General features: G+C 35.9%; 1 protein-coding gene across 1 annotated transcript in view; it reads left to right on the top strand.

Annotated features, from left to right (window-relative positions):
* Nucleotides 1–16,323, top strand: part of ABCD3 (ATP binding cassette subfamily D member 3) — a 31,121-nt gene extending 14,798 nt beyond the window's left edge. Inside the window, exons 3-23 of the mRNA XM_080602913.1 lie at nt 47–145; nt 941–1,029; nt 2,235–2,304; nt 3,005–3,102; nt 3,767–3,890; nt 4,999–5,055; nt 6,967–7,109; nt 7,426–7,495; nt 8,856–8,925; nt 9,126–9,223; nt 9,302–9,393; nt 9,919–10,007; nt 10,087–10,159; nt 10,812–10,875; nt 11,225–11,302; nt 11,395–11,460; nt 11,561–11,650; nt 11,874–11,993; nt 12,431–12,535; nt 12,704–12,760; nt 13,324–16,323. Coding sequence (XP_080459039.1) covers nt 47–145; nt 941–1,029; nt 2,235–2,304; nt 3,005–3,102; nt 3,767–3,890; nt 4,999–5,055; nt 6,967–7,109; nt 7,426–7,495; nt 8,856–8,925; nt 9,126–9,223; nt 9,302–9,393; nt 9,919–10,007; nt 10,087–10,159; nt 10,812–10,875; nt 11,225–11,302; nt 11,395–11,460; nt 11,561–11,650; nt 11,874–11,993; nt 12,431–12,535; nt 12,704–12,760; nt 13,324–13,401 — 1,830 coding nt within the window. The 3' untranslated portion in view covers nt 13,402–16,323. The remainder of the gene's footprint in view (nt 1–46; nt 146–940; nt 1,030–2,234; nt 2,305–3,004; nt 3,103–3,766; nt 3,891–4,998; nt 5,056–6,966; nt 7,110–7,425; nt 7,496–8,855; nt 8,926–9,125; nt 9,224–9,301; nt 9,394–9,918; nt 10,008–10,086; nt 10,160–10,811; nt 10,876–11,224; nt 11,303–11,394; nt 11,461–11,560; nt 11,651–11,873; nt 11,994–12,430; nt 12,536–12,703; nt 12,761–13,323) is intronic.
* Nucleotides 16,324–21,233: the final 4,910 nt, after the last annotated feature.

Raw genomic sequence — 21,233 nt, 5'->3', positions numbered from 1 at the left:
GTATTGCATCATTTAAACTTTGTTTTACTTGTTCTATGTGGAACAGAAAGAGGGAAAGAAGGAGCGAGCAATGGTGGACAGAGTGTTTGTTGCAAGAATATGTCGAATTCTGAAAATAATGGTCCCTAGAGCACTTTGTAAAGAGGTAAGCATTGCCTACAGTTACAAATAAAAGTGAGTAGTTCTGGAGTCATGTTTTCTCTTACAATTACACTAGATTTTAAGTGAAAACATGTATCTTGCTTGAATAGGACCAAGTTGTAATATATATTTTAAAATAGCAACATAACACACACACACAAAAATCTACGTTCATGTTTGGTTGTTAGATTACTTTAAAAGTTCCATTCTGGTTTTAATTGCAAGGTAAGCCATTGGCTGTCAGCGAGCAACTACTGCCTGTAGCATATGTTTTAAAAGAGCATCCAGGTTTTGCTTGATTCAATGCAAGGTAGTCCACTTCTCCCTGTAAGTGCTTCACATCTGTAAATAGTGTGCTGTTTGTCCATAACTTTGCTTTTGTAACTTATGTGTAGGCCATCTTACCACGAAGTCAAATTGTCCCTGCAAAGAGAGTCAGTTAACAGCATTTCAGGAAAGCTATGCAAACTAGAACTTAGCATGATATGACTGTTTGTCTCAGCATCCTAGTCATGGTTTCCAGAACACTTAAGTTTGCTTTTTAAAAAAAAATAAAAATCCAACCTGGATGAAAAGGGAGAGCTCTGACAGCTCACATACGAAAAGGAAGCACAAAGAATGTGGAAGCAGGGATGGGCTACTGAGAAAGAGCATGGAGATGTTAGGCATGCAAGGATGGGGTTTGGAAAGTCAAAGTTCATGAGGAATTAGAACTAGCAAGAGATTTGATGGACAGCTAAGAAAAAATGTGGTAACTCTTATCCATTGTTTAACTGTTATGTTTCTATTTTTGTACTAGACAGGTTATTTGCTGCTTATTGCTGTGATGCTGGTAGTCCGCACATATTGTGATATTTGGATGATTCAAAATGGAACAGTCATTGAAAGGTATCCATAAACTTCTTTAAAATATTTTTTCTCATGTACGACAGGGAGTGTAGCCTGATCCAGACACTTTATTCCTTTCTTATTGCTTTTATAAGCAGTTGGAAACAGGTATAGTCATGATTTTAAGGGGAGAGAATTCTGTATTTTTGAAAAGGAAAAATAATTCATTTTTGAAAGTGCCCAATAGCAGAATAATAATTGATTTTATTTTTTTAAGCCAAATTTACCTCTTAGTAAATGATTTTTCAGTCTTTTCGTCACTTTGTGTACACTGACTAGAGGGTACTTTAGAATAGTGGTATAGTAGATTTTCAGTGAGGTCAATATACAGGTCATTATAGATCTGAAACAGAATTTTGGGCCTTTTGAACTACATAGTTTTAAAGTTCAAAATGACATTGTATTACAGGAGAGACTTTTAGAGCTTTGTAGAATGGATATTGATTCTCTTCTGTGATGCTCTTCTGTGTGCCTGTCCCTGCCTTCTTCCCTCTACCATTTTGCTTATTTTTTCTTCTATAAAAGCAAAAAAAAAAAAAGTATCTAAAAAGTATCTCTAAATTTATTTTTTCAAGTGTTAGTGTTTTAATTTTAGCTTGAAAATTTACAGGAAAATGAACACGCAGCTGCATTTCTTTGGGAATGCTTTGCAGATAAGGCTGAAAAAATCCTTTTTCTTTTAATTAGTCACAGGTAGTTGTTGTTTAGCTGTGTATTATATCTCCTGTCCAGTTAAAGGGATTTGACGACTGGCCACTATGCAGCAATTGGTACGCTCTGTTCTCAGTTCTGCTCCTTATTACCCTATTTTCCTTTTTTTTTGCCTTTTTCTTCTCGTGCATATATTTACTGGGTTTTTGTCATCCTTCTTCAATTTTATACATTTATTAAACTTGCAAAAAATGAGTGCTACAGCAGCACTCCAGCCTGACCAGATCAAAGAAGGAAAGGAACTGGTATTCTGTGACCCCGTATCTCTGAGCCCGTAATGGAAGCAGTTACTGCAGGAACAGAAGGCCTTGCAGTTGCTTACAGTGGGTCAGTTACCACTTAACTTACGAAAGTTTGTCATACTTGATCCTACTAGATGTCTTCACCATGTTTTTTTTCCCTCTGCTATGTGGTCCACTGAGAATTTGTTCACCTAAGGAGTACTAGTTTATAGTTTCTTTTGTAAATAACGATTAGCTTATGGTTGTTTGCAGTGCTATCATTGGTCGTAGCAGAAAAGATTTCAAGAAATACTTGTTCAACTTCATTGCCGCAATGCCTGCTGTAAGTGTTTTTCTTGTGTCATTCTTTTAGTAGAAAATATTTTAAATGTTAATTAAGAATTTGAGGACAAGATCTAAAATAAGTGTCTCAGAATCAATGGGAAATTGTTGTTTTACATGAAGATCTGTATTAAACAGATTTCATTTTCTGCATAATAACATTGTGTGGATTGGATGATGTTTCAGCAATGTAGTTTTAGGATGCTTTTGATACCATTGAAGATGATTTCTTTAGTCTTCAAGTTTTAAATTTCTTACAGCTTTTTCTAATTTTTTTCCTCACTATCTTTCCTTCAGCACGTCAACATCTGACTCCCACCACATAAAAGTAATTGTTACTACTGAATAGATAATGTACCTTCTTTACAATAGATTTTAAAATGAATTGACCGTTTTACAGTAATGATTGTTAAATGATCAAGATATGTTTATTGTATCTTTATCCAAGCTAAAGAAATGTTAACTGAACGTTGGTTTATATTAGATCTTTTGATGTGGTGAATCCCACTGAGAACTGGAGTTGGCAAAAATGTAGGTACAAATCAGTGGTCCTGCAGACACTGTATGGCTGGTGTTAACAGTATTGTTGACTCTAAGGGGCCAATTTACTTGCTTCATAGTGTTTGCATAATCTATGCTGCAAACTGATCGAGCTAAATTAAATCTTCCTGCCTAAATATTGAAATGCTATCTCTTCATAGATTTCCTTAGTGAATAACTTCTTGAAATATGGTCTAAATGAATTGAAACTCTGCTTCCGAGTAAGACTCACCAGATACCTCTATGAGGAATATCTTAAGTAAGTAACACCTGGTTCTAAAAGCATTAGATATTAACTAAATTGATCAAAATCAAAACAAATCATTTTAAGCCCATAGTAAGAAAGTAGCATGGTGCTTAGTAGCGATATTGTTTAGAAGAGGCTTTTGATTACAATTAAGGATAAGTGGTTCGTCTAGGTTTTATATGGTACCAGGTACAAAACACAGCAGAGTCTGCGTTTGTCAATGGGACACAAAAAGTACGCACCATACTGCTTCTATTAGTAGGTGAAAGTAACCGAGGGACTTCAGGAGTTTATTTAGTGGTAATAATCCTGCAAACTGGATTGGGTGCATGAACTGCATGCAGTAGCTTCTTATATTCTTCAGCACTGAGTTTAGGTTGTCAGGTATGCTGATGCAGGGTTCATGAAGATTTTCTAACTCTAAATGCAACACCAGTGCATAGAGCAGTCTGGAGCTGAGCTTCGACCAAGACAACATCCGGGAGCCTAAACAGTTCTGTAGGATTTATTGTGGATCTCTTCACACAGAAGCATGAGCTATGTTGACTCCATACAGTCATTAAATGTCTGCACTGCTTTCCCCCTTATTGTATGATGTAAGAGGTTTCCAAATATTTGAGATCCCAAGGTACTGATTTTTTTCCCTACCTCTTAACTAACCATTGTTTTGTTTCAGAGCTTATACATACTACAAAATGGGAAATCTGGACAACAGAATAGCTAATCCAGATCAACTCCTTACACAGGATGTAGAAAAATTCTGTAACAGTGTAGTGGACCTGTACTCAAACCTTAGTAAGGTAAGTCTTTTCAGAGAGAACCTTGAGTAATAGCTGTGGATGCTTGTAACCTTATGTCAGAGCTCAAAACTATTGCTTGTGTTTAAATGTGTATTTGCCTGGGGTATAGTGCTGAAAAAAAAACTGCTTAAGGTAATATATTGTAATTTTTCTTTCTTTCTGCAGTTTCTGTGATCTCTGCTAAAGCACTGTTGTTGATCGTAATAATTTTTCGTAAATTTTGTTTTAAGGAACTTAATGCATTCTTTTGCAGTTAAACAGGGATGAGTATACTTTCTCAGCTAGTTAGATTTCTGAAGAAAAAACAATTGCTAATTTTTCATTAAATGCAAATATTATTTTGGCTGGAGAGGTATGGTTGAACAAGCATTTCCCAGTGTTTCACATGTAAACCTTTGGTTTTTGAGAAAACGAAATAAAAAAAAAAATTCTAAAAAATTCAACAGTATTGTTTCATGCTACATTGTTTGTACAAGTAAAGTATAAAGTAAAATACAAGTTAATGTTTTCAGAAACTTCTGGCTCCAAAATCTGTAGATCAACTGCTCTAGATTTGACATGGAATACTTTGCTTTCAAATTGTAATATTGCTTCTATCAGGTACATGACCAACTATATGGCATTATTTTTCCACTTTATTTCTCACAATCATCTGTGTTAAGAGGAGGATATAGTCCGACTTTACGTAGTTGGGTAGCAGAGAAGAAGTCATTACAGACTTAAAATAGCAAACTACTTTTTTATATAGTACGTATTTTGTCTGATGCCCCCATTCCTGGAAGTGTTCAAGGCCAAATTGGATGGGGCTTTGGGCAACCCAATCTAGTGGAAGGTATCTTTCCCCACTGCCAGGGGGGAATTGGAACGAGGTAATCTCTAAGGTCCCTTCCAACCCAAACCATTCTATGATGTTCAATTCTTGAATGAATGTTGTCAGGAGAATATGTTGAAATTCCTTTTGTTTTAACTTTGTGTGATAGTTTAACTGCAGTATTATGCTGTTAATGCAGAGCTATAGCTATTCTTGGGGAGGTAATATTTTCTGCACCATTTTATATTCATATTACATCGGTGTTCTAATGTTTTTTTTACTGTGCTTCTGTTACAGCCCTTTTTGGATATAGTTTTGTATATCTTCAAGCTCACGAGTGCAATAGGAGCTCAGGTAACTTGAGAGTTTTCAGCATTTTAAGTTTTCCCTTTGGTTATAGCATTGTACCTGTTTGGAGTCTGAGGAGAACATTAGATGTTAATTATAGATTGATCTATTTTTTGAAAGGATGTACTAAAATATTCATTTATGCTTAGTGTTTTGAATGCTTTAGTGCTTTCTATCTTGAGGCACGCAAGGTAAAAAGAATTTGTGGGCAGTCAACTATCATAAAACCCAAGAAAGTTCTTCAATTTCTTCTAGCAGCTACTTGGGAATCCCTTTAGTATAGTACTCTTCCTGACTGCTTATATCTTGCATGACTTTAATTAAAGGGAGAAAAGAAGTTTCCTGTTTCTTTGCAACCTCTGTAAAGGGGAGCTGTTCCTTGCATCGAGCTTAATACACTTGCTGATGGAACATAAGAAGCAGCAATAGGATAGCAAGTAGAGACCTTGTACTGTTAAAAATGTTTCTTAATTGGTAAACTATTCAGTGTTTAATTTGCTAGGAATCTTTTCCAACAGGAGAAGAGTTGTAAGAGTCATGCTCTTGGGCAGGAGCTCTGTTTCTTCTTTCCTTGCTTGCTCCATTCATATATGTCTTTCATATTCCATGTATTAAAATGTCTATAAAACCCTGCAATTTACTACTGTAATCTGTTAAATTGAGCTTATATGTTGTACCTAAATAATTTTAGGTAGGGAAAGGATATTAAGATGAGGATATTTTAAAAATTGCACGTGATCCACAAAACTTAATTGTAAAATCAAAACACCAGTTTCTGTTAAGACTGCAGTCTACAGACTTGCAGCCAACATCGTTAAGCTCTCAGCTAGCATTTCTACAACTGCAACCCTTTCTTTTAAATAGATAAGAAAAAATAATTTTCATGTGTGTATGGGGGGAGGAATACATCTGTTATCTTTGGATTCTAGTCTGCATTTTTGCCAACCAGCATACTTTGTTTCATTTGGTAAATGTACAGAATGCCAAAGAGCAATAATAGATTGTTTTTCCCTGGTGTTACAAGGTTACTGAAGTTCTAAAGCTTGAATTAAAACAACAATTTTAAGTAATAATAAAAATCTAATGTTACTGAATCCTGTATCACTAGGAGGTCATCTTTTTCCCTTTAATGAGTCAAATCATTACAAAAATTGTTTACCTTAACATTTCTGATAATGCATTTTTTTAAGGTTTCAACAAGTAGCAGCTCTTGGGCACATGATGTAGATTTCGTAGTAGTGGATTGCAGTAAGGCTTAGCTGAACCTAGGTAACTTTTCCAGTCTTACAAGTCTTTGCATTGCTTTCCATAATAGGTAGTTTCACAGTTTACATCAAATTCAGTGTATATATTTGGCTTTATACCATGCCACACTCAGTAATGTTCAAGTGCGTTATGGCGTAAGAGACTTAGTTTGCTGTTTGGGAGCCCTTGTGTCCTGAATCATAGGTTCCAGAAGAGACTCCTACCAGGACTGCTCAAGAGAAGCAGGAAATGTTTTAGAGATGTATAAATCAAAGAAAGGAAGAGGGGATTGAACGAGCAACTGCTGTGGCAATGTAGTAAAAACAGAGAACAAGAAGAGGGTAGAAATGGGAGGAGTGGAAATGAGAAAGGACCAGGAAATTATTAGTGAAATTAGCAGGGAAAGCAGGAGTGGAAGGTTGCACTGGGTGATAATAAAAACTTGAGTAGAAGACTGGGATGGGGATGGTATTTGGGGACAGGGAATTAGGAGGAAGAAAGCATTATCTACAGCACAAAAGAGAAGGAGCATGTTGGGAATTGTAAGAGGTTGGTAATGCAGACACATGGGAGGAAAGTATCAAGGAATTAAAGCTTTCCTGTGCATTTTGGGTACAGATGTTGCACTTGAAAGCAGTAGATGATAAGTTTTTATTCTTTTCATATTTACAGGGTCCAGCTAGCATGATGGCATACTTAATCGTTTCAGGGTTTTTCCTTACACGTTTAAGGAGACCAATTGGCAAGATGACTATCATCGAACAAAAGTATGAAGGGGAGTACAGATACGTCAACTCACGGCTTATTACAAACAGGTATAAATTTACTTGGTTACCAAGATATGCCACAGAATTACTTGGTCACTTATAAACATTAAAATATAGTCTGAAAGTCTGACACAATCAGTTCTGAGCAAAAGTGTTTACATCTTTATGCAGATTATTATTAAATAATTCCTATTTTCATTATATTTCTAAATTGAAAGAAAAGTTTGTTGTACTACAGCTACAGTTTATGTTCTATTGTGAGAAGATACAAACTCTTATTTCAGGTAAAAACAGCTGTTTGTGTTTTGTAGTTGACTTTCAGACTGCCATTACAATGTTTGATTCTTTGTGTCTTTCTTTAAAGTGAAGAAATTGCTTTCTATAATGGAAACTTGAGAGAAAAACAGACTATTCACAGAACTTTCCGTAAACTGGTAAGACTTTTTTTTCTTTTAAAACATTTTAGGCAAAACTTTGCGTAATTTTATCATGGTGAGTCCAAGTTTAATTTACCATTTTTTCATTGACTTTCTCTCAGTTCTTTTTCCCTTTGTATATCGTCAGAATTTGTGAAAGGATAAAGACTAGAGAAAGGTTTATCTAAGTCTGAGTTGAGTTTATTGAAACAGCTGATTACATACTCGCACTCTTAAAATCACTTCAATTATTGCCAACTTTGCTTCAATGAATTTTTGTGTACAAGTTGGTACTGTGATTTTAACTACAATAATTATTATGCTATAAATGTGCTGCATAAGTAGTCTTTAAGGTTCATGTCAGAAGAAAGGTGATAACTGTGTAATACAGAAATGGATAATATCTTCGAAACCTGTAGTATATGAGTTCTTGAAAAGTTGTCATATACTAATTTCTGGAAGAGTTTGAATAATAACTGTATTGAAAGACTTGCATTTCTTATTCTATTCAGAGTAACTGTTGAATACACAAAAATGTAGTGGAATGAAAGTGGAGAACATAAAGGAGAAGTTGAAAATTGGAAATGTCCAAAGTGTGTGTGTCAGCAAAAATAGTTATTCAAACCCTACTCATAATTCTCCTGATTAAGTCTTATTTTCCAATTCAATTGTAGTTTTAATTTTTAACACTGATTTTTGTCTGTTCAGCACATTAAAAATCAAAACATTCCTCAGTTTTGTCTTGCCGTTCTATGTGTGTAGGTCTATCTTGCCTTTGATTCCTCTTCTCATGCATTTAGAGTGTGTGTTCAGAACTTAAGGACCCTCTTATTTATTTGTTCTTCTACCATCTTTCCCTTAATTGTTTCTGCTCTTTGTTTTGCCATATTTCCATACTTAGTCCACTTTTCCTCTTCTTTCTGTTCTTGCTGCACAACTTTATGCTTTCTTTCTCCTTCTGTTGTATGTGTTGTTTAATTTTGAACTCTATTTCAAGCCCTTCCCTTGGTCGTGGTGTGTATATTAAATGGAGGTAGCTTGGTGTTTGTGCTGCTACAGTCATCAAATTTAAAAATAGATTTGTAGGTTATAAGCCGAATGTAGTTTTCTGACAGAATGGACTTTCTCTTGCTGCTTAATTCTTTTCCACCAACCACAATTAATGTTTTCTCACTGCTTTGTTTCAGGTGTAGATCGTCTTGATCTAGAACGTAGATCTTTGTCAGCAGGGACATATGTAGAGCTTGTCACAGTTAGGCCATAGGCATTGTTGGGGTATTCGTGACTTACTGGGAAGTAGCTATACTTGTAATCAAATTTCTATAAAATAGTAAATAGTAAAACAAGTACTGACATTTTTGTTTCTGTTACTTGCCAGGTGGAACATTTACATAACTTCATCCTGTTCCGGTTCTCTATGGGTTTCATTGATACTATCATTGCCAAATGTAAGTGTTTGTCCAGTGCTGATGGACTGTAATAAATAACTAGGTGGTAAACTTTTTACAGGAGAATTCTGTTTTTAATAGAAGCTATTAATACATTGTTTAATAGAAGCTATTAATACATTGTTTAATAGAAGCTATTAATACATTGTTTAATAGAAGCTATTAATATATTGTTTAATATTTATCCTTAAAAACTACAGACCTTGCCACTGTGGTTGGTTACCTGGTTGTTAGTCGTCCATTTTTGAACCTGGCTGATCCTCGTCATCAGAACAGTACCCATGCAGAACTTCTGGAGGTAAGCAGAACAGAATTAAAACAATTTCTCAAATGTATAGTTTGTTAGTTCACCTACAGAGACTTTATTTTACTCTAGGATTACTACCAAAGTGGAAGAATGTTACTGAGAATGTCTCAAGCTTTGGGCAGAATAGTCCTAGCAGGTCGTGAAATGACGAGATTGGCTGGGTAAGCCTAATAGTAGTTGCATGAAATAATCTTTCTTAAAGTTGTGTTTTGGCTGTTTCTCGCCTCATTTTAAGATACTAGTAACTGTAGAATTAAAATAAAATGAGCTATGTGCTTTGTTCAGAGCAGTAAATCTAGAAATTAAAAACATTTTATACAAAAACATTGTATTTGAAGATATGCTAATTATCTCCACTAATAATTTTTTATCTGGAGAGTACCAGAATACAGTTTGAATGGTTAGTTGAAAAGACATTGGCAAGTACATGTAAATCAATTGTGTGTTACTTATTTTGCAAAAAACATTTGGGGACTTTTAAGAAAAGTCATTCACTAAAGTATCAAATGCTTGGCTGAAACAGGAAAAGGTTCTTCCAAATATTGTGAGTGTTGGAGAAACTCAGTGCAACTCTAAAATGTAAACTCTTATTTTTCTGCGTGTTGGAGAACTTTGTCATTTTGGCATCCTAATAGAGTATTCATTAGAGCTTATTTCCAAAACTAAGGATTGTTTATTTTCGTTAGTTTCACAGCTCGAATTACGGAATTAATGCAGGTTCTGAAGGACTTGAACAGTGGCAAATACCAGCGTACTATGGTATCGCAAGAAAAAGGTAAATGGGATGTATACTATGCAATGCTTGTGCCTCTTTATAGTGCTCCAATTTCTAATACTTTTTTTCTTAATTTAAGATGCAGATAAAAAGCCAACTTTGCCTTTGATACCTGGATCTGGAGAAATTATCAACACTGATAACCTTATCAAGTATGTTTACAAAGTTGCCATGACTTCGGTATTTTTAACATAACATCTGACTACTTAGTCTTTTCTTCTACCAAGGTTAATAGAGCTCTTAATATACTTTTTTTCATCCTGAAAAACATAGTATTGACGTAGTAGTACTACTAAAACCAAAGTATAAAGTAAGGCAAATCAAGAGATTAAATAGCCTCAATCTGGTCAATGTGCAAAGCAGATAGTGGAGCAGAGGGGAAAGGGAGCAGGGCAGGCAGGAGAAGAAAAGAGGTGATAGACCTATTTAAAAAAAGACAAGCCAGCAGACAAGACATTCATTCCATGTCCTAGAACTAATGGAATATACTACCAGGTTTAAAATCAAGTGCATCCATAAATGTACATTTATATCCATAGGATATTTTAGAGGCCAAAGATTTAGAAGGATAGAGAAAACAAATAAGGAAAAAAAATGTTTCAAGAGGTTCATTAAACAGTCCTGAAAAATGGTACCTTAATTTCCTTAGCTATTGATAGTAGGAAAGTGGGACAGTGTACTGAATGAAATACTGGTGAACTCTTGCCCTAATCCTGAAATCTTTGAGTAAGCATGCAGTGCTAGCTGCTTTTAGGCAGCTGGTCTTATTTTGATATATTTTTTTTAACACCCCAATACAAATAGGTTTGATCACGTTCCATTGGTGACACCTAATGGAGATGTTTTGATTCAAGACCTGAATTTTGAGGTAAGTTTTTAAACATAGAAACATATATTACACTTCATATAATGCTTTAAAGTGAAAATGATAATTTCAGAGGTGGTCTGAGTTAAAAAGAAAACAAACAAAAAATGTGAAGAGCTGTATTTATATGACATGCTTAATATTTAAACAAAATTCAGCAAGTTATTTTAAAAACCAAAAAGCTATTTTCACAAAAATGCTTGTTAGAAGCGTGTTTTCTTCCAGCTGCAGTTGGTGCTAAACCAGTTGGGGAAAAAAATTAGTGTTGGAAATCACACATTAATGTCAATAACTACTGTGTACAGCAGTACTTTCTAACTACTGTTTTAATGTGTTGGCTTTGCATTTTTAGGTTCGATCGGGTGCAAATGTTCTGATTTGTGGGCCGAATGGGTGTGGGAAGAGCTCACTGTTTCGTGTTCTTGGTGAGGTGAGGAAACTTTCAGATAAACAGGGAAAAGTCTAAAGCACTGTTGCGATTGAACTTTTTTTCTCAAGTTTAAACCTTTTTTCTTGTTGCAGTTGTGGCCTTTGTTTGGTGGACGTTTAACAAAACCTGTAAGAGGAAAGTTGTTCTATGTTCCCCAGGTGAGGCAAAGTACTTTAATTGACAATAGAGTTCTTTCTTCCTCCTTTGACTGTGCTTATAAACATTTGACATATCTTTTTGTTTGTAACTTTGTCTCAGAGACCATATATGACTCTTGGAACTCTCAGAGATCAAGTTATATATCCAGATACTTTAGAAGATCAACGAAAGAAAGGGATTTCTGACCAGGTAATGATGAGCAGTTCATTTACTCACCTTAAGTGAGAAAAATTGTTATGCTTCAGACTAAAAAAATACTGAAGTTGCTATTAAAAACACTGCATGTATTATGTTTCTAATGCTTGTTGTGGTTTATTGTACACCTGCACAGTAGTGTAACACTTCATAACCTTTTTTCAGTCACTTTTTTTTAACGAGTTCACTTAAGCTTTGTTATTACTGTTTGATAAAGGTGCTGAAGGAGTACTTGGATAATGTCCAGCTTGGTCAGATCTTGGAACGTGAAGGAGGCTGGGATAGTGTTCAGGACTGGATGGATGTACTCAGCGGGGGAGAAAAACAGAGAATGGCTGTATGTCACAAAAGCATAAACACTTAACAAATATGATGTATAAGTTGAAAATGCAGTCTGAATTTTAAGAGTTTTTTTAATAAATAATAATATTTTACTGAAAGAAGAAAACATCAAAATGTGGAGTACCTGAATACTGAGAAAACTAGTTAAAGTAAGGCTTACTTGTGCTCCAAATTTAATAGGAAACATTGAACTTATACGACTCCTTACATTTTGTTTATATAAACAAAAGTTCTAAATTTTTTTTACAAAAAAAGGATAATAAGGATAATATACAGTACTCAAATTTCCAAGCTTCAGTAAGTGCCAAATTAAAGGAAATTCTATTGCATTGCAACAGGCAAATTTTGGACACGGATTTTTAGTTTAACTTGTCACATTGCAGTACTGGTTCTGGTCCTGTATCTACATTATGGTTTTGGTTTGCATTTCAGATGGCAAGGTTATTTTATCATAAGCCCCAGTTTGCAATTCTGGATGAATGCACAAGTGCCGTTAGTGTTGACGTGGAAGGCTACATTTACAGCCATTGCCGAAAGGTGAGCCCTTTCTTTTTATGTCACAGTAAATAAAAACTTCCAGTAGTCTGGAATTTTGTATTTATGAATTTAATCTGTTCAGCTGTTAACAAGCTGAAAAATAAATACATCTTAACACGTTAGAAAAATGAAATTAATGGTTTTATTGTGTGTGCTTCCTTCATGTAGGTTGGCATCACTCTTTTTACTGTCTCCCACAGAAAGTCACTCTGGAAACACCATGATGTATGTAGTCTCTTCTTTTGCTAAAGATATCTGTAGTTGGTTAAGGTTTTGTTGTTTGACTTTTTCTACTAAATTTAGGGTGTTCATATTTTGCTTCCTAATAGATCACATTGTGTTTTATTAAAAAGGTAATTCTTTCATAATCCAGTTGCAGTATTTGAAATATTCTTACACTTACAATTTATGAAAGGTGAAATAACCAAAAATCTGTAAGTGTCTGTAAAAGTAGCTTGAAAAATATAATAGGCTCATGAAATACAGTCTTAGACTTCTTAGCCTGAAAACAAACAAAAAAACAAATGAACTTTAACCAGAAACCAGTAAAGAGCACGGAGATTTTGCTTTCAAAAGATAGCCAATATACCTAAGCATAGGTCCATCTCTAATACATGGACATCTTTTCTTCCAAATGAAGATATTTCTGATCACTTTTTACATAAAATGACTGTGGAGTAATACTGAATTAATACACAGGGATGAGTAAACTGCTTTATAAATGCATAAGTAAATTATATTTTTGAGCTGGAAAATTTTAAGGGGTTGATAATGTATTTTTTTTTCAGTTTTACTTGCACATGGATGGCAGAGGGAATTATGAGTTCAAGAAGATAACTGAAGACACAGTTGAATTTGGATCTTAAAATTCATAAACTGAACTGCTACAGAGACTGATTACTGGAAACATGTAGAATGGCAGACATTGTACAAATAAACTACGCAGCTTGTTTTTAAACAAATTAACTAGGGTAACCTAAAACAAGCTGTTAAGCGTTTACTATTATGTAGGATATTGCTAATTGTGTATATGTTGGTTTAATTATTAATATGTACTAAGAATGTCTTTATTCTTGTGGTTTAAAAACCTGCCTGAATTAAATTGGGCTTAAATCAGTGTAACCTGATTCATCCTGGGATGCAAACCATTTGAAATCAGCTGATTTGACTTTTGTAGACCTTCTTTCCCTTCAGTGAAAAGCCCTGTTAAAATTAGGGTTGCTACCTCTCTTGTTCCTGCAAAGAAGTCTTGGATTTTTTGCTCTCTTCTATGCATATTTCTGAGTTCTAACATTGTGCAGGACATTATTGCATCTTCAGATCTGTGCCCTGTTTGGTTGATGAAAGAGCTTTTTCCTTGACCAAGCCTCGTGATGTAGCCAATATGCCCTTGCTGATAAAGAATGAACCGAACCTAAAAGATGAAACTAATTCCTTCTGCTAAGAAAATTAAGCTTGTTCTGTGCTGGGTTTGGGATTCCTTTCACATTTGTCTGTCCATAGCTCTTTGCTGCTCACCAATACCATTCTCTTCCAATTTAACAAGACCCCTTTTCTTCTTCCCCCCTGCCCCACCTTTTCTGTCAGTGAAATACTATGGCAATGAAGAGTTGGGACTTACAAAAAAAAGAAAGGGAAAAGATAAGTGATGTATCAAAAAAACTTTGTGCCAGTTTCAGCTCTGAGGAAGCAAATAGCTCCCACAAGTCAAGTGTGGCACCAATCATCCTCTTGAAGTCGGTAGGAGTTAGAATGGACTCAGATCTTCATTCCTCTGAAAAATAATGTTAACCTGAAAATGGCAGGCAGATGTCTGTCATGTCTGGGCTCAGTCCTGTGATACAGCAGCTACTTTTCCTGAGTCCCTCCTTTTATCCCTCTTCAAAAAATCAGATCTAATAGTTTTAGCTGCTCTTCAGATCTGAATTTGAAAGTAAGTGATAAGGGTACTTCATAATTACTTTTCCAGTCTGTGAAGCCTAAAACAACGTTTTGTCCTTCAAATTTTTCTCTAATTTCTGTTGTGAGGTTTCTTGATTTCTGATAGATATTACTCAGTATTGATTCTTGCTGTTGTCCACGAATCGCTTGTCCCTGCTGGTTTTCTTATTCCAGCTGCCAAATCCCCTTGATGAAACCAAACTCTTTAAACAGTTTACTGTAAACTTATTTCCTCTCCCCTCCATACAAATGATTACTGTGGTGGCCATGTGACTTGTACAAAAATAAATGCAGCAAAGTGATTTTTGTCATAGAGGAATAGGAAGGTATAACTTGAACTGAATTACTGTTTAGGCTTTAAATCAAACAAACAAGAAAACTGTTGTACAGTGAAGGTCTAGTAGTTCTTTATTGTTCCACATAAGATTTAATATATGAATGCACTACATGAAGGCATGCATAAAACATGCAATAAATCTGCTCTGTGCATCTTTTATCACAGGTTTAGATTTAAAAAGATATCTTTTTATAAAAATGATGTGAACTTGGATGTACTGCTGTCTGTTAACTTTACCCAATTTTACTCTATTTCATGTTAAGATTGCTACCTGTTAGTATTTTTGCTTTGATCATAGTTCTAGGCCATAACCATCACTACTAATGTTCTTTCATAGTACTCAGATGCAAACAGCTAACCTAGTTTAAGAATCTGGTGATCACAGTAGACTCACTTTACAATGCATCAGTGAAAATCAAAGTGTAGCATATTCGGAGGATAAGATGCCGGAATAAATTTTTGTGCTTGGTCCACATGATAACAAATACATAATTGCATTTTACTAATTTTTTTGTGCACTCAGGTTCTCATATCAGCCTAATTTATAATGTAGCAGGTAGCAGCATGCAGTATGTGAGGTTGTAATCTTTTATTTTTAATTGTAACTGTGAAAATATGGATGCCAGATTTTTTTTTGTGAAAGTCGTCAGCACAAATGCAACTTCTTTTATTGGAAGGGGTGTTTTAGTAGCTTTTTAGAAAGATAAAGAAAAAAAACAAAAACACTTTAAAATGAGAAAGTTGTTATTGTCCCTGTGACTAGGGCAGTGGAGTAATGGACTTGAGATACTGTAACATATTTCTAACACAAGCAAAACCACACACAGCATACTTTTATATAGAACCCCAGCAACCAATGTTGTGTCTTTACAGTTCAACTGGTTAATAACAGAATTTTGTGTAAACTCAGATTTAACTAAAAAAACAAAGTCCAATTCTGTAACCAAGGAGGAATAGGCTTGCCTTTGTAGATGACATGAAATTCATTGACATAGAGGATGCTGCTGTCTCCTTAGGGCCAGGATTTAGTCTTTCTAAATATACTGGGAGAAAGAAAAAAAAATCCATGCTTGATTGTAAGAGGCTTATAAAGAAAGTACAAGAAATGACTTAGAATGATATTTCTAAAAGGCCTTAAAGTATTTTGAGGTAGACTTGGTCTAATGAATGATTATTAAAATGTAATGAAAATGATCAAGTCCCAGTTACGTTGCAGGATCGCACTGTGATGCTGTATTTTATTTCTTAGGTCTCTTTAATAGCACAAGTTGGAAGTTTGTAAATTGGAATTCTGATCAATCTCGGTAAGGCAGAGTACTGATAAATATTTTCAGTTCCAAACTGTTGGCGATTTGAAGATGGTACTAGTAGTATTCAGATGGCTGCATTTCAACAGCGGTGGGAAACATTCCTGTATGTAAATACTGTAAAGTGCTTTGGAGGGGGAAATGGCGCTATATCAATGTAAGACATTAAGTGCCTCTGAAATAATAAATCTAAAGACAAAATACATCTAGGCTTTTTATGTTTCTTCATGTGATTAGGAATTTTGTATCCATATGGTTGAGTGCATGTTAAACACCAAATTCCTTAATGAGTTGATTGACTTGCGTTCAACTTACGAAGTCAGCAGTACTGCCTGAAATTCCCCTTGGAATCAGCCAGATGATGCCATCCAGTTGTAGGCTTAAGAAAAAAACATGAACTCAATACTTGAAGATCTGTTCTTAGATCAATCAGGTTATAGCTGCATTAATCCATCTTAAATCTTCACTGATTCTGATCTCTCTTCTTTTTCTCCACTGTCTACTTCTTTTCCTCTCAAGGCTACTGATACTATAAGGGTGTAGGCCTGAATAAGATTAACAGCAGTACTTAAGTGGTAATTATTTTGAGTGCTTCCTAATCCTTGTACTTTGGGGAAAAATAGGTTAATCACTACTGTCAGGATACTTGAAACTCAGTCGTGTAAGAGTGAAACCAAGATATACTTAGATGAACTGATACTAAAGGTCTTATCCTGTAATTGGTGCTTTCTAATGTTAATACTATTTTTTCCTTCTCTAACTGAGATTATGTGTGGAACAAGTGTGTTGTGTAGCCTTCTTAAAGGGTAGAGCTGCCTTTGGAAGGAAGTTTCTCAACTAGGGATTCAGTCTAAAAATCTTTCTACTTGGCTGATGAGCTGGATGGAAAAAAAATGACCTTTTATGTCATAAATGTGATATTCAGTACTCTAACATTTAGGGCAGTGTGGTCTTCTATGTGTACAGTTCTGGACTCTGCTACCCAGTTTGTTTCCAAATCCTTGCTTTGTATGCTTGAACACTAATTCTTCCTTATGTAGAGGAAAAACATCAGTTTATGTAATGGTACAACTGAAATCATGGAGCAATGTGTTAGAACTCATTTTTGATAATCAATCTACAATCCTTTGAGGATGTTCAATACCCTTAGTTCAGTGTTTCTGAATGGTTTGCTAAATGTCCAGGCTACTGTCCTGTCTTAGCAAAAAATGAGCTTTCCTGACAAAGACTGCTTGTTTGGGAGTTGATGGTACACAAAGCACAAGACTGGAATGATCTGCAAGGTGAACAGACCATTGTCAGCCTTGTCATCTTCCATCCCCAGAGCAAAGCATGCATCACTGCATGTTTTTTTCCTTTTTTTTGTAAGAAAAATCCAGCTGCCTTCTGACCCTTGTAGTTAATCTGGGAAAAGTTGGCAGCGTGAACTCCATCTGGGCCAGTACTCATGTTGTAGGGATGTTCCTTGCCCAAAAGAGGCATGCACAGTGGAGGAGACACACCTGGCTAGACAGCCCATGTATAAAATTACTTCAGCATCATTTGAGGGTGACTTGTACTATGAAGATAAGTCTGGAGGCATTGCCACTTCACTAGCTGTCCTGTATACAAGAGAAAGCTAATTAGTGAGAAATGAAGCAGCAGTGTGGTTCTCTTCATGGAGTGCCACCATGATGCTTACTTGACAGACTTTTAAAATGAAATCATAATTGGAATTGACAAAAGAGTCATTACACCTTAGCAAAGTTGGGGATTTGATCTCTGTGTTTCTTAAATCTATATAGAAGTGTAGTATCCCATAGCTTAGCACTGGAGAGAGAATTCAGTGATTTCTTTTTTCCCCCATAGAATTCAGCCTTCTGCAGACCCAACAGGTAGCAGTGCATTGTCTAATCTCAGTCTTCTTCAAGCTGTCAACATGGAAGTTGCATGTCAGGATTCTAATCCGTGCCCCCTGGTCCAGAATGAGTGTGAGTATACAAAGTAGAAGACTTTAAAATAGAGTGCTGCAGGAAGTGTATTTGCTCTTGTGTGTGTGCATACTTGCTTTTCAATTTTTTGAGGATATCCTTTTAACAGTTATGGGTCAGTCTGCCTATTCTGTCCTTAGGTTAGTTTATTATTAATTAATAGGCATCTTATTCCCTGACTTCAGTGGGGAACAGACTGCCACCCTCACTGCTCCTTCCTGCTACAGTCAGGTTTATTATAATTAATAATTATACAATTATATATTGCCTTAAACTTGAAACTTTAGAATTATTGTACAGTAAAGGTTTCTACATGTGTTTGTGTATTCTGATGAAACTCATCTTGTCATGTGCATTCATACACAAGATGAAATGGGTTTTGTCTTGAAACAGAAAATACAGCCAAGCTAGATTACTGCAGAAGGAATTTCTTCTATGTTAAAACCTTAAAAGAATGTTTCTTCATTGTTGCACCGTCATCTTTGAAGTGCTGCATCATTTTCTCGCCCTGCATGCGAAACCAGAGCCAGATTATAAACAGCCTGGAACTCTACAGACTGTCTGAAGGGAATAGTTTAAAAAACAGGATAGACTCAAAATTTACATAAAAAATAATATGCTCTATGTCTGCTGAAATTCCATAGGGCTTGACTTCAGAAACTAAAGACACTTTGTCAGTAATTCTGTGAGGAATGCAATGGCGTAAGAATGATCATTGGCATTTCAGAATACAAAAGAAGGGGAACCTCTGACACCCTGTGCATATGGAATATATCTTTAACAAACCCGACCTAACAATGACAAACTCTTTCACTCTGGTTAGAAACCTCACCCTCAGTGACCTTTGTCAAGTCTGTATTGTAACGATTTAATACCATCTTTTAGGGGTAAGAGGAGCTATTGTGCCATAGTGCCCAGCCTCATTCCGCACTCTGCTTTTCCACAAACCACCATCCCTGTTCCCCATCCATCCCATTCTGGGAAACACAGCGTCCACACATGATGCCACACCAAAATAGAACAGAACTGGAAAAATGAAGTCAGTGCTGTCTGGACAAAACTGAGGCTGCTGAGAATGGTTTACATGGGCAGAAATAAGGAACTCCACCTACATGACAGAGCAAATTTTCTACATGAAAAAAACTTGGGTTTGGCACAAATCAATTTTTTTTTTTAAACCTTGATTATAGAAAGTTTGAAGAACGCTGCTCTGGAAAAGCCACACCACATATGTTCTTCCTTGTAACCAAAGAGATGTTCTTCCACGTAACCAAATATACCCTTTATTTTCTGAGATGGAATGGTTTATTGCAATCAGGTGCTAAGAAACATTTGACTGTTTTCAAAGTTTGTGAATCATGACAATGTAAGTAGTGTGAAGATGCTCCCAAAAATAAACCAGCCTTTTATTTATTTATTTTATTGTGGTGTGGCAGCTGCAGGAATATGTTGACACAAAAGCCACAGAGCTCAGGACAGCTGTGTCAGAAGCTGCTAATATGCCAGACTTAGTACAACATTGAAAGATAACTGTCTATAGAAGGGCCAGTGAGCTGAAGTGCTTTGGGGAAACAATGGTTAAAGAAAATAAATGTGTGCTAGAGGCTTCTTAAAACCCCAGTGCAATCTTATACATTGCAACAGGACTTCTCTGGAAAGCCATGAGCTATTAGCAAATTTTTTTCCATGCATAATAAGGAATTAAGGGCCAAGGTCAAATCTGCACATTGGCATTCTGTTCTTTTTTAACCCGCAAACGCTAGGTATATAATAAAAAGTTAAAGCAGATTTTCTGTGACGGAATAGTTGTATTTTTAGTTGTCCAAAGTAAAGAATTTTGGAAAGGCTGCTTGAAGTTAATGCTTTATTCTTCACAAAAATCTCGTAATGATTAGAATATATTCTGCAAACTTCCCTGCCCCTCCTCTGAGGTGCTGGGGTGTGCTGTGCCAGGGGGATGCTGCTGGTGAGGACCAACTTGCATTGGTGAGTCTGATGGACGGGGTAGTTCCTGTGTACACCCTATAAGTTTTTCTCCCCAGCATTGTATATAAGGTAGTGATCTATCTCAAAGAAACAGCACTGATGAGCAGCCTCTCACGTGGGGCCTATTCCTCTGGCAACTTCTTGTGCCTGTCTTGCCTCTAAGGTGGAAGGTCATTCCCTGAAAAGTTTTTGGGGACTTGCTTTTTTTGAGACAAGCTCAGTAGAACTCAAAGCATGTAAAACCCGAAATAGCCCCTGTTACAAATGCAGTTGCATTCCAGCTGGTCTCTTCCTATTTGTGCCTTTTTTTAACTTGTCGCTGGACAGAGAGCATGTTATCATAGTTCCAAACATACTTGTACTTCAATTTACACAGGTTTCGCTGCACAATTTTTGTCGCGTGCAGTATTGACACATTTTCCAGTGCTCCTTGGAAGACCTTAGCTGCTTCTCAGAGGTTCTCAGTCCACTCCTCCAAGAGTTAAAAGGACAGCGAGGCATACTGTTTGAGGCATACTGAGGAAAGAAAGTCTGGTAAGTTTAACATTCTCTGTGAAAATCTCTTGATACTGAGCTACTTCTGAGTTTTCTGAGACTAGAGGAGAAGGAAATACGGTTTTGTGAAGATTTTAACACCATCAAGCACAGGGTAAATAAGTACTTGCTGCTAACTGAAGGATTGTTGAGTATGGCTGTGTTTCCAATGGCACTTGAAAACTGGACAAGATAAGGTATGTTATAACTGAAAATCCTTGGAGAAGCTGGCAGAGTGAAATGCAGACTCGATGAAAGATACAGGAACTGTTCAGGGAGAGAGCTGCTCCCACATTTCCCATTGGGTCTCTTCAAACTATTCTAATGAACTGTTGCTCTTCATTACTAGGAAAAAGAAGATGTAACAAATTTCACATGCACTTTTCCTTCAAATTCTGGTGAAATCTATTCAAACGGGGGTGGAGGGTGGGGTGGTGTATCAGCATACTAGCCATTTAGGAAAATTTGCACTGATAGCATACTGATTATGCCCTTTTTTGCCACTTGGGGTCATCTTTCCTAAGTCATCTGAAAGAGCAAACATTCTGTTGAAGGATTAACGTTGTAGAGATGTCTCATGGAGTATAGATTGCTTACACAGTTTTAACATAGCTGTACAAAGA

The sequence above is a fragment of the Anser brachyrhynchus genome (genome assembly GCF_964034855.1).
Source record: "Anser brachyrhynchus genome assembly, chromosome: 8".
In the NCBI taxonomy this organism is placed as follows: Eukaryota; Metazoa; Chordata; class Aves; order Anseriformes; family Anatidae; genus Anser; species Anser brachyrhynchus.
This window is presented reverse-complemented; position numbering and strand designations above follow the sequence as displayed.